At 44.2% G+C, this 14,210-nt stretch overlaps 1 protein-coding gene across 14 annotated transcripts in view; it reads left to right on the forward strand.

Moving 5' to 3' along the window:
* FRMD4A (FERM domain containing 4A) overlaps window positions 1–14,210 on the forward strand; it is a 665,655-nt gene that overhangs the window by 300,602 nt on the left and 350,843 nt on the right. For 3 of the 14 annotated variants that reach the window (XM_021064219.2, XM_021064217.2, XM_021064227.2), the window contains exon 1: window positions 4,131–4,660. The exons of the other annotated variants lie outside the window; for them this stretch is intronic. In XM_021064219.2, coding sequence (XP_020919878.1) covers window positions 4,568–4,660 — 93 coding nt within the window. In that variant the 5' untranslated portion in view covers window positions 4,131–4,567. Of the gene's footprint in view, window positions 1–4,130; window positions 4,661–14,210 lie in introns of those variants that run through there. 14 annotated transcript variants of the gene reach the window in all.

Genomic DNA, 14,210 nt, shown 5'->3' on the forward strand with positions numbered 1-14,210 from the left:
CAGGAGATCACCCACCCTCCCCAGGGCCGCCCGCACAGCCCCATCACCTGAGCATACACATCACCCCCGTGCGACCTCCCTTCTCCTGCCTCCTGTCATACAGGTGTCACGGGTGTCCCAAAATGCTTTCCCTGTGACAGGCCCTCATCCCCAACCCCCTCCTTCCCCTCCTGCTGTCCCCAACCACGAACACCCTTTTTGTTTGATCCATCTTGCTTCGGCGTGCCAAGACCATTGATTTTCCTGACACGTGTTTCAATCGATTCCTGTGCACTTTCATTCCAGAATTTGAATGGGGACACTTCACTGAGATGGGAAGGAAATATTCACAATAAACCAAAAGCTCCACCAGCCTTAAGTGGGGGGCTGTGCCCCAAGGGGCAGGAGAAGCAGCCGCTTCAGGGACTCCAGCAGGGAATGTGTCTTCTCCACCCCACTTCCACAGGGTTTACTGATGTGCCCACTGGCAGTTTCCTTCCCCTCTATCCCGTGCCCATAGGCTGGTCCCTGGATGCCCGGGGAACCCCATCTCCCACCTCCCTGGCAAAGACACGCTGTAAGTAATACAGTCCTTCAGTGGTGTCCACAAGAGACTGCTTCCCGGACTCCCAGGGATACCCAAATCCACGGATGCTCAAGTCCCTGACAGCCGGCCCTCCATATCCACAGGTTCCACATCTGCAAGTTCACCCAACCTCGGATCAGAACCTGTATCCACAATTGGATGCAAGACCCGGGGATCAGGGTGGGGGCTTGTAGTCCATCCCAAAGGCTTTCCTCATGTCCTTGTGTCCTCCTTCATCTGGTCCTAAATTCACCATCTCCCAGTCCTTAGTTCCAGGGTCCCTGTCCCCTCAGTGCCAGTCCTCCACGGTTTACCCCCAGATTTCTTCCTTCCCCTCCCTATGTGACTCTGCCCAAAGCTCCATGTCAGGGGGTTGCTTCAGCATGTGGAAGGTCATAGTGTGAGACTAGAAAGGAATAGAAAGAGAGAAGCAAGGTGGTCCCCACCCCCACCCCCTTCTTCACACTGGGCATGGCTGATGGCTCCAGTGGTGATCTGGTCCTGCAGGTGGGCCCACAGGGTCCCCTCAGCCTGAATCTGTGGTGGCCATTCTGTGCTGCCTCCCCAGCTTCTTCCCCAGCTCCTTTGGGCTTCTCGGCTCTTCCATCCCCCGTGCTAAGCTCCAAGGAATACCAAGGCAGTGCTTCCAGAGATACTAGCACTGCTCAATCTAACACCATTCCCTGTACTGAAATTCTCTCTCAGAGTTCCTGCTGTGGCACAATAGGTTAAGAATGTGACTGCAGAAGTTCCCATTATGGCTCAGCAGGTTAAGGTCCCAACATTGTCTCCATGAGGATGCAGGTTCGATCCCTGTCCTTGCTCAGTGGCTTAAGGATCCGGCATTGCCACAAGCTGCTGTGTAGGACACAGTTGCCACTTGGATTCAATCCCTGTCCCAGGAACTTATGTATGCCTTTCATATGCAGGTGCAGCTATTAAAAAAAGAAAGAAAAAGAAAGTCTCTCTCTTTCTATGACTGGTTTTTACCTTTCCCTGACGGGCCCCCTGGATACATCTCCTTTTGAGATTTCTAATGCACTATAATCTGATAAAGTCCTTTGTGGCAGGTGAGAGTGTGATGGACCAAGTCAGGCCCTGAAATCAACCATGTTGGTTTTGGTTTCCATTTAGAATGACGGTTCTAGCTGTGTGCTACCTTGATCAACTTAGTAACCCTCTTTGGGCCCCTGTACCATCCCTTGGAAAAGATGGATAATGAAACTTAATTCTGAGACCTTGGTGACCTTCTAGCACATTACCTGGTGGGGACTCAGTAAACGTTAGTGACCCTCACCTCTCCCAAAGTGGTTGTATCTACAAAGGTATGAGTGCATATCCCCTCCCAGGAAACATATTTGTATAGTAACAATAGTCTTCTGCAAATTAATATTTTAGACTTGATAATTAATTTTAAACATGTTAATCTCAAACACCCATAGTGAGACCATCAGAAAGATCATTTTGAATAAACTGAACTTTCAGAACCTTCAGACCTCTCTGAGGAGGTGCTCCCTACTCTGTGGGGACTGGGGAGGGCTCTCTGTTAGCTGGGAGGAGGCGGGGGTGCTGAGATGAGAAATGATCCTGTCTGCCCCCGACCCTCCCCCACCAAGGGGGAGCAGATGTGTGGGGTTCAGATGTGTGGGAGTCTGGCTGAGGGTTATTTTTGTTTCCATTAACATTCTCTTCTATATGTATTTCAACTTTAATCAAAGGCATATGTTTTCGTTTTATTTGCACTTAGTTCATCAAAGTGTCCCTTATGATCTGAACTATGCCATGAAACCTTAAGCTCTTCAGCGAAACACTCATTAATACCCCTGGGAAACAGGAAGTTGCATTTAGTCAAATATAAATAAATCCAGCTCCCAGGGGCTTTGCTCTGGCCAGGGTCAGGAAAGAGACAGGGACTTCTCCGTTGATCTGATCCATGGCCCGCGCGCCAACTGCACTTGCAAACAGAAATCCCGGGGCTCTGAACAGATAAGGGCTTTGCAAATGTGCCTGTCCTTTGTCCAAAACCGTTTGGGAGTCACACGGGGTTTTATCAAGCAAAGAGAATCTATTGATTTGGCCAAGTAATTGGGTAACATTCCAAGTGTATTTCCACCCCTGAAAGAGTTTGAATCTGGGCAGTGCAGGAGGGAAGCGAGAAAGAGGAAGAAGGGTCTGGAAGCCCAGACCACCTCACCACAGACTCTTTGCAGGTCAGGCTGGAGAACCTTCCATCTTTCCCTGTCTCCCCCCTTCCCTCTCACCCTCTCACTAACTCTCCAACTGCACATATGGAACCCATTACGAACAAAGCCCGATTGTTATATATTTGGAATTTCCCACATCAACTTGATGCTTGCTTTAACTGCCTCTTAATGTGTGTCTGAGTTGGGTGACCAGACCCCCGTCTCCATCCTTCCCCTCCCCTGCCCCCAGGAGCACCCCCTCCCTTTCAGGAGTCTTTTTCCTGATTCGTTTGCAAGGGGTGTAAAAAACTCCACTTTTCGTCCCTGCTGCACCCGCCCCCACTTCCCATCACATTCTTAGAATAAACAGAACTTTCTTTTCCGTCGTTTTCAATAAACGGGTCTGTAGAGAATAAATAAAAGCTTTTCCCAAGGCATAAGAGTGATATTAGGCAAACACCCAAAAGCATGGGATTATTACAAAGGAAGTGGCATTCCTTTCATAAAACCCCAGAACAGAGAGGAGCAGCGGATGCTGAAATATGTTAGGGAAAAAAACAAACAAACAAACAAAAAAACCCAAAACTAAAATACCTTCCATTCTGGGGCTCCTTACTTGTTTTTTCTTTTTAGTGATTTTCTTTGCTGTAGAAATAAGCAGAGTTAGAGAGGAGTAGAGATAGGGGAGATTGCATAAGTGAACAGTATATCAGTAACAAAATATTACAGGAAACTTCCGGTTTTAGAGCATGTGTACCGTCAGTCTGAGAAGCCTGTCTGCCATGGAATTACGCCATCTGATTAGCGAAGAAGAGACCAATGTGATGGGTGAATCTGAGCTTAGACAGTCCTTTTCAGAGCCTCATAAAAATCAAACATAATTTCTTTATGTTTATTGGCACACATAAAAATAAATGCTCTGTAACACAAACATGTAAATGAGGAGCAGCCAAATGCAAGTCTGTCTGCCGTATTTGATTTGATTCGTCTAAGCCATGCGATATAAACATTTTCTCCTCTCCCTCTCTCTTTGTGGACTGCGTTCATATATATAATTCACTGTACGCCTGCATTTATTTTCTGTCCGTTGGAAAGCAGGAAGGAAAAAATATGCATGTCTGATGCTCAGGGTCCTTCTTAAAATTTAGGACTGGGTAGAGGGAGTCTTCCCCCCCCCGCCCCCTCCCCCCCGCAAGTCCCCAGTGTGTTATGTCACTGCCCTTCATATTTTTCCTGTGTTGGGAAGAGAGTGAAATCAGAATGCAGGACTGCACATTAATCTCCGCTCCAGATGGTGATATTCCACATAGTCTTTTTAAGGTGAGCATGTGACCTACTGGGCGGCCGAGGGGGCTTTGGAGTCACGTGACGGAACGAATACTACGTCTGATAGGGCTTCGATCAGACAACTGACCTGGTTACCGTCTGGAGCCACGAGAAGCAAAGTTGACATTTCTGGATCACTCCCCCCCAGAAGCGCCACTGGCCTGCTCCTGGGACATGCAGACTCGCCGAGAGCCTGACACGCAGGGGTGGACAGGAGGGAGCCAGGCTGGGCAGCTGGAGGCCCGCTGAAGTTTCTTTCCTCCTCCCCATCCCCCACCTCCGGACACACCACATCTTGACTCATACGGTGGAGAGAGAAAACTCTTTCGGTCATTTGATATTTGGGAAACCTCCAGGAGACGGTAACTTAGTTTGGAGGACGCCTCCATCTCTCCCTTTGCTGGGAACACACACACACACACACACACACACACACACACACACTCACTCTTACTCTTACTCTCACTCACTCACTCACACCCGGCACTACACCATGGTGGTTCAAGCTGCAGTGGCTCCGAATAGATCCCAGAGACTTTTACTGAAAATTCCTTATGGATCGCTGAGAAGACGCAGCGTGGAGAGGGTAAGCGACGTGGCGGGCTGTCTGTTTGTCACCCAGCAATTGCTCCAAAGGAAGGGAGACGTGTCTTTTCATTGTCCATAGCATTCCTTCTGGTAGTCATGTTTTTCCTGAAAAATTCAAATTTGACCGTGGAATACTATGGCCTATGTAATTTTTTCTCTTAAGTAGATAATGATGAGAAATTTGAAACCGATTTTTGTCGGCTGCGCCTGGGGGTGGGGGCAGTTAGAGATGAAATGAGAGAGAAGAGATTGGGGTAGGGACTGCCCTCTGGAAAGTGTGGATGATTTGAGTGCTTGCTGAGAACAACTTTGGGCTGCAAAACCCTGTTTTCTTCCCCCTTGAGTGAAACAGATCCATTAGGGCAACAGTGCTGCAAATGTTCTTTCCTCTGCTAGGTGACAGTGTCATCAGAGGAGGTGATGATGACCTTAGGAGCGCTGAGGCTCTTTGAGGGTTGAAATGATGCACCAGGTTGATTAAAACCCCTCTGTTGTTTTGTTATTGCTGTTTCAAATACCTTGCTATTATTTGGGATTTTTTTTGTAATATTATGGATACCTGCTCAAAATTACTCTGTTAATTTGCTGAAAGCATGCTTACTTTATGGTAGCGCCTGCCAGAGAAGATGCCATAAAGCAATAGAGGGATTTGTTCTTCTCTGAGCAGTGATGCAGTTTGGGGGTGTCTGTCGTTAATGCACATCTGGTCGACCTCAGGATGTTGGGCTCGTTGGTGTGGAGACAGAGCCTTCACTCACGAAGGACCCAAGCAGTTTGTGGGTCTCAGAAACCACCATAACCCCTCTGTGAATCATGGCAGGCCCCTCCGTGGGCTATGGATGTCTAGTTAGATGTTTTAGGTTAAGGTGTAATCTAAAATCAATAAGGCAAAGAGCATCACACAAGCCTCTTGTGATAGATAAGCAATCTGCCACATCTTATCAAGGGGAGCGGCATTTAACTCAAGTGATTTTTTCTGGTTTGTATACGTAGTACTCAGTGAATTTTACATTGAAGGAAAACACGATTCAAGCTTTAAAAATACGAGGGGCTATCTAGACTTCCAGCGTTGTTTCCTTGACTTTTGATGAGTTAGATTTTTTTCTTCCTTTTGAGAAATAATGAAAAAACTTCACTTCCTATTCTGGCTGTGTGTAGGTCTTTCTTCAATTATGTGTCCTGTAATCAGGATCATCAACTTAAATGTATTCAGTGCCCGATGTATATTTGCTTTTATACCAAGAGCTTTAGGGTATGGAACCAACAGTTATAGCAAAATTTACAGGGTTATCATTATATTTACAATTTTAGTGTATATTGAACATGATCTTAGGTTCTGGCGAAAATTTTTTGACCTGTGTGGTAACTAACTAATAATATGCTCTGATCCCAAAAACCCACTTGGAAATGTTGAATTGCCCATGCTGGAGTTGTACAACATGACTAAGCTAAGGAGAGAATTATCCTACATACATGCACAAAAACATCCATAGTAATCTGTTTAACCACTAGAATCTCCAGATGGGTGTTTCATGCACCATGTGTGTTTAGTAAATCCAGATGTATCCAGTTACCATTTCTGTTATTCGTTTAAGAAAAAGCAACAACACATGAAACAATGTCATATATAAAACACGTCTATTGTTGTACGTGTTGGTGTCGCTTACATTCAAGATGTAGACCCGTGTCCTGCCCTTGGGCATGAACCAGTGTTACCCAGGCTTTAGGAGTCTGATCTCAAAGCTTCTGGGCCTTAACAGAAGCACTCCATCCTTGGAGCATCCAATGCCCTATTAATCTCCATTGCTAGCTGTAAAGCCGGGTGGCTGGGTCACTGTCACTCACAAGAGGAGCCCCTTTGTGTTCCTATGAGCCCTCCACCACAGGGGAGAGGGAAACTAATTGGAATCTATGATGTCATGTCAATTTCAATTGGATGTTTTATGCCATTGCTGATTTTATGACAATTTTAAGAATCAGAGTCATCTATTTCTATAAGAGGGGGCAGGAAAGGTGAGAAATGGCATCTGCTTTCAGGGAAGGCACTGAGAACCAGTATTCTTTTCTTGGGACTCCCTGGATTAAAAGCAATGACAGCTTTCTTGATTACATCAGCAGCCTAGAAGGTGCCAGACAACCGAGTGATTTCTATGGTCTCATGATATTTAATAATGGTGAGACCTTGCATTTCTAGAACACCGTTGCCCCAGTGAACTTTCTTATCTGTTACTTCCCTTTATAATTGGGTGTAGCTAATAGGGCACAGAGAATGGGGATCATTACCCTTGTCCTGTGGGAACAGGGAAACCAAGGCATGTTGAGATTCAATCTTCTGTCTAGGGATATACAGTCAAGGACAAAGCAGAACCTAAATCTAGGGGCCTGGTATCTTACATCCCAGCCCTTGAGCCCAGATTTGCTCCCTGGGGGCGCTTTGACGTTGCAGCCTGGCCCTGAGAGATGGGTTACCTCCACTTGTCACTAGTACTTCACAGGAAATCAAACTTACCCAAGGCAGGGATGCTGACAACCAAAGAGAAGAACTTGTGATGTCGTGCCCAGACAGTCATGTGCCCCTAGGTGTCCAGGGTTAAATAATGGCTTCCATTTTCCAACTGATTAGAAGCTGAGTTGAAAAAACAGAAATGCACCTTTCTAACTCTGCTACTTGGACAGCTGTCAAATCCTGATTACAAAAGCACTCAGGCTGGGAGACCAAGCCTAGCTCTTGTTCATGTGTTTCACACACAACCATCAACCCATCACTGTGCTAGGCAGGGCAGGAAAAGAAATCTAAGAGGCTGTGTTTGGTATCTGAGATTTGAAACAGCTGAATAATTGAAACAGTTATAAGTCAATACAATAGGGCTCTGATCCAACTACAAAATAAGTGGGGAAGATGACTTAGATGAGACAGGAAGAAACCAGGTGAGGTGGAAAGAGTGGGGCTTGCACTGAACTGTCCCAAGAAACAAGAGCCTTATTATCTACTAATTGTGTGACTTTGGCCAGGACTCACACTGTCTCAGCCTGGTTTATTCATCTGCATTTCCACCTTTGAGGATGGCTGTTAAGATGTATGTATGTAAGGCCTTGTCATGATAGCTGTCATGTAGAAAGAAAGCAATCATCAGTGATGGGCATTTTTAAAATTTTTATTTTATTGAAGTAGAGTTGATTAACAATATTGTGTTAATTTCTACTGGATGCAAATTGATTCAGTTATATACATATGACATATGTTATACTCTTTTCCATTATGGCTTATCACAGCATATTGAATATAGTTCCCTGTGTTCTGTAGCAGAACTTTTCTCTTTATCCAATCTATATATAATAGTTTGCATCTGCTAATCTCAGACTCCCAATCCCTCTCTCCCCCTTGGCAACCACAGTCTATTTTCTATATCTGTGGGTCTGTTTCTGTTTTGCGGATAGGTTCATTTGTATCATATTTTAGATTCCACGTATGAGTGATATCATATGGCACTTGTCTTTCTGACTTACTTCACTTAGTATAATAATCTCTAGGTCCATCCATATTGCTGCAAATGGTGTTATTTCATTCTTGTTTATGGCTGAGTAGTATTCCATTGCATATATATACCACATCTTCTTTATCCATGCATCTGTTGATGGACGTTTAGGTTGTTTCTGTGTTCCTGACTATTGTAAATAATGTTGCTGTGAACATAGGAGTGCATTTATATTTTTGAATTATAGTTTTGTCTGGATATATGCCCAAGAATGGGATTGTTGGATCATATGGCAACTCTATTTTTAGTTTTTTGAGGAGCCTCCATAATGTTTTCCATAGCAAATGTACCAATTTACATTCATTGGACATATCTTTGCTAACCTTTGAATAGAGGAACACTTAGCTTATATTTTTAATAACCAATAGCCTTTTACACACACTCTTAATCACATTTTACTGTCACTGAGAGAAGTCCTTTAAGAGATATTCACCCTATAAAGCCAAGACAGAAGTATTTGCTGGTAATAACTTCCATTGGACTCCCAATTTTATGTAAAACATGAAAAACAGAGTGTTTCAAATTCATTGCACACCAATGCCAAGTAACTAAACTTACTCAAACCCAGATACTTCTATAGGGCTTTTTCCTTCTAGAATTGTAAAGGTAAACAAGAACTTCATGGAAAATTCTAATGAAGGGAAAAACATATCCATACAAATTGTTAAGGAAAGGGCAAATGTAGACCTTTTTTAGGAGTTTGCTTTGGAGATGGGGTGTAGATATTTGTATTAAACTTCTATAATCCTACAGTGTGAAGAAATAGTTTTATGCTGGATGACCTTTACAGGTCCAAAACCTAAGAATAAGTGGGCCAGGCTGAATATGGCCTGGCCCACATGTTGTAGTGTGTCCATTTATTAAGGATGCTCATCTCCCCCTTGATCTAGCCTCTCAATCACCCAGACCCACATGTCCTAGAGTGGGCTGGCCACATCTCTTCTCTTGAGTGTCTCAATACCTCAAATTCAGCACATCCAAAGTGGAATGCATCATCTCATCCACAATCCTGTTCCTCTTCCTCTAGCACCACTAGCCCCCTGAACACCCAACATAGAATGCAAGCATTTTCCCTGCTTCATTCCTTTCCTTGGTATCTCCCATCTAATCAGTCACCACGTGATGTCACTTTCAGCCTCCAGAATATCTCTCACAGCTGTCTGCTTCTCCCCATTTCCTGGTCCAGGCCTTCATCATCTTCCACTTGCCTATGTAAAATCTCTGCCTCAAGATAAGTACAGATGTCTAAATGTAATTACAAGGCCTTTCATAATCGGGACCCCACTACCCTCTCCAGCCTCATCTCTCCCCATCCTTTACCCTAAATCTTGTATACTCTAAGCATACTGAACACATGTGCAGTTCCTCCAAACTACCCTGTCGTCCCTTGCCCCAGGGCCTTTGCACGTGCTTTTGTGGGCTTGACACATAGTGCCTCCTTCCTCTACCTCCTTAACTCCCTAGTCACATCCTTCAGCCTAAAAATAACACCCTGTGGGAAGCCTTCCCAGGTACCCCATCCTCTCCCCAAGTCTGAATAACTGCTCTTCCTTACTTCGGGCTCCCAGAGTATCTCCCTCACAATAGCACAAATCACAATGCATTGAATCTGCCTCTTGCCAGCCCATTTCCATCTCTATCTTCCACATGATAATAAGCTTCTTGAGGGAAGGGAACACATTTTGTCCCAGGATCCTAACAGAGGGGCAAGAAATATTCACTAGATGAGGAAATGAATGCAATCTGAGAGTTCTCATTGTGGCTCAGTGGATTAAGGACCGGACATAGTTTCTGTGAGGATGCAGGTTCAATCCCTGGCCTCGCTCAGTGGGTTAAGGATCAGGCGTTGCCATGAGCTGTGGTGTAGGTCACAGATGAGGCTCAGATCCAGCATTGCTATGGCTGTGGTGTAGGCTGGAAGCTGCAGCTCTGATTCAACCCCTAGCCTGGGAACTTCCGTAGCCTGCAGGTACGGCTATAAAAAGAAACAAAAACCAAAAATCTGAAATATGCTAGAAACTTCCCTCAGTGAGGAAATTTGGGAGGAGGATCAGAATGAAGATATAAACAGGAACAGCCTCAGCCTCATTTCTTAATGTTAAATGACCATCAGCCCCCTTCCTGCTGGTGGAAATTGTATCCACTCTTCTATGATAATACAAACTGAGGAGACAAATGCTTTTTTCGTATTTATTCTGAAATCTAAGAACCAAGCACGTATCTTTTAGTAGAACAACGTTGTGTGTGTGAACAACCGATCAGACTCATTACTTGTCTCTCCACAGAGGAATATGAGTTGGACATTTTTATTGGAAAAAAAAAAAGCATTCTCTTTTACCACAATTATTTAAATATCTAACTAAGAGGTTTTTTTTTTTTTTTCTCTCTTTTTTTTTTTTTTTCCCTCTACTGGAAAAACTGAAATGGTGTGGTATTTCTGGAGCAGTATTTTTAACGCAGTATAAATTAAACCTTTTTGCACCCCCATTATTCATCATTGGATGTGTTATTCCAGGTTGACGTATGGCCCGTCTATTATTTTGCAAACCATTACATTATCACAGCTGCTAAGCTGCATAACTTAAGAACTCAGAATACAACAGAGCCTCTGTCATGGAGTGTGTGGTGCTTACATTCTGAATGTATTCATGCAGGGAAGTGTGAGACTTTACCAAAAACACATCCAGCAGACGGCTTTTAGGGGATATTTATTACCGTGGAGAGCAGACAGCCAAGAAATGGTTCAGGCAGATCAGCGTATTCACACATATTATTATCCAACCCCCTCATCCTGCATACGATTGTGTTCCTTCTATAAATATACAGCTCTCTGGGGGAAGAACATGAACTGTCAGGGACTCTGATTCTCAGGCCCACAGGCTGCATTAAAGGCCATTTTCCCCACAGTCCCGTGTGATTTTAAGTGACACCAGCTTGATGCGCCAACATTTACCTGGATTTTTACAGCGGCTCAAGTAAAACCAGTGACTTCTCATCTTGGCCTGAATGAGATGGCCTAGGGGAAAGGCTGGCCCTCTCCCGGGTCCCACTCTAGGATTTCATTCCTCAGGTTGGCAAGGAAAGCAGGAGTGGAAATCTCCCTTCATTTGGTCGGGACCCCCCAGGAGCCTCACCATCTGGCCCCAAACCATGGCTCTCAAGCTCAGTATGAAACTCAGGGATGATTTCCCTCTTTAGACCACTCATCCGAGGTCCTGATTCCTCCTCAGGACTCTCGCTAACATCTTGAGTCAAATGCCATCACTTATCCTAAAGCAGTGCATCTCAACTTTGGCTTTACGCTAGAAGCACCAGAGGAGCTTTAAAAATCCCAGCACCCTAGAACCACCATATGATCCAGCAATCCCACTCCTGGGCATATATCCAGACAAAACTATAATCCAAAAAAATACCCATACCCATGTTCACTGCAGCACTATTCACAATAGCCGAGACATGGAAACAACCTAAATGTCCATCGACAGATGAATGAATTAAGAAGATGTGGTACATATATACAACGGAATACTACTCAGCCATTAAAAAGAATTGCAGCAACATGGATACAACTAGAGATTCTCATATTAAGTGAAGTAAGTCAGAAAGAGAAAAACAGATACCATATGTCATTTATATGTAGAATCTAAAATATGGCACTAGTTAACCTGTCTACAAAACAGAAGCAGACTCACAGACATGGAGAACAGACTTGTGATTGCCAAGGGGCAGGGGGGATGGACTGGGAGTTTGGGGTTAGTAGATGCAAGCTATTACATTTGGAATGGAGGGGCAATGGGGTCCTGCTGTACAGCACAGGGAACTACATCCAGTCTCTTGGGATAGACCATGATGGAAGATAGTATGTGAAAGGGAATGTATGTATGTGTGTATGACTGGGTCACTTTGCTGTACAGCAGAAATGGGCACAACATTGCAAATCAACTATAATTTTAAAAGATAAAAAAAATAAATAAATAAATATGGAGTTTCCGTTGTGGCACAGTGGAAATGAATCCGACTAGTATCCTTGAGGATGTGGGTTCAATCCCTGGCTTCACTCAGCAGGTCAGGGATCCGGCATTGCCATGAGCTGTGGTATAGGTTGTAGATGCGGCTCAGATCCTGCATTGCTGTGGCTGTGGTGTAGACCGGCAGCTGTAGCTCTGATTCGACCCCTAGCCTGGAAACTTCTATATGCCTCAGATGTGGCCCTAAGAAGCAATAAATAAATAAATAAATAACCAGCACCCAAGCTGCCCCCAAAATCAATGAAAGTCTGGATCTCTGGAGCAGGGACCCAGGCATCATCTATAGTTAAGCGCCCAGGTTGTCCTTCTGTACAGCTGGATTGAGAACCCCTGAGATTATTGCCAAGATGGATTGTCTGGGCAAGATACCAGTTTGAAGAAATTAGCTAGTTCCTGTGCTTTCCAGCCTCTCACATAAAAAGGAAATAAATGACAGATTGTGTGGGATTTTTCATTGAGTGTATCATTCTCCATAGGGGAAAAAACTTTCCATCTCTTTGACAGTTGGATCCATATTCCTGTGGACATCCTATGAAGTGTCTAACACTTTGAGGTCACATTCTGGTAATTGAATCCCCCCTTCTGGAGTCATAGAGGCTATTACCATGCAGGACTTCCTTTCAGATAGTTTGAGACCAGAACCACCCAATTCAGCTACTCTGGCAAAGTTCTTCTCCACTGGAGCTTGGACACAGCCCCCTTCCGGCTACATTTCAACCCACCATCTTGCATCCATGTTCACAAAATCAACTCTGTATTCTCAGAACTCTTTCTATAGGTGTCCTCAAAGCATATTTCTTAGCAATTGCTCCAGCAGAGTGAATACTATCCACCTGTGTAATATGAGTTTCTTTGAACACATAGTTGAAAACATTCCAGTTTTATTTGTATTGAAATATCAGCGTGCCTCTGAGAACAATATTATCTTATGTGTAGGCAGCATTATAGAAGAAACTATGCTGTGGATCTCTGTTTTCTAATCTGGGAGGGGATGAACCACATCTGTGGGCTTTTTCGTCCTTTTTTCTCTTCCCTTTCAGGTCACTCAGTAACTGCTTCAAAGGACTTGATCAATTTTTCTAAGTCCTAGAGCCTTGACTAGTGCCTGGCATATGTGTAGCATAAATGTATGCTTATTGGATGGATGTGAATAGATGAATGAAAAATGATTTCATGGTCATAAACTCAAACAGAATTATTACCCAAAAGATAGGATTGCAAAGTGCCTGCCTTTCTTATGTGGATTAATATATGTGTCATTATCATTTCTCCCAAAGTGACTTAATTTAGAATGCTAGATCTTCTTAGTAGAGAACTTGCTCATGTAAAATTTCTTGAAATCCTCCTCTACAGTGAACCCTTCTGAGTATGTGGACAGCCCTTTTCCTTCCCAATAAGAATCTGTGTGAGGAGTTCCCGTCGTGGCGCAGTGGTTAACGAATCCGACTAGGAACCATGAGGTTGCGGGTTCGGTCCCTGCCCTTGCTCAGTGGGTTAACGATCCGGCGTTGCCGTGAGCTGTGGTGTAGGTTGCAGACGCGGCTCGGATCCCGCGTTGCTGTGGCTCTGGCGTAGGCCGGTGGCTACAGCTCTGATTTGACCCCTAGCCTGGGAACCTCCATATGCTGCGGGAGCGGCCCAAGAAATAGCAACAACAACAACAACAAAGATAAAAAGACAAAAAGACAAAAAAAAAAAAAAAAAGAATCTGTGTGAATACTTTAAGACAGTGTGTAAATATGCCCCGATTACTTTCTTCCACCGCCCGCTAACTTTTCTCAAAAAAGCCAAGGTCACATTTCCATGGGGATAGATTGCTTCCAAATCGTCCTTCCAATCCCCCTGTTGGAACATTAATCAGGAAAACCAATAAGGCTCAGAAGTATATTAATCATTTCTGGAAAATGTGGTCTAACTTCAATCAAACAAAATCAGTCTCAGGGAATCTAAGACCTAGAACCCAACACTCTGTGTATTAATTACA

This window comes from Sus scrofa, chromosome 10 (assembly GCF_054392235.1).
Source record: "Sus scrofa isolate SSC_HxYL_T2T_F1_AM1 chromosome 10, Sscrofa_HxYL_maternal_Yorkshire_Landrace_v2.0, whole genome shotgun sequence".
Lineage (NCBI taxonomy): Eukaryota > Metazoa > Chordata > Mammalia > Artiodactyla > Suidae > Sus > Sus scrofa.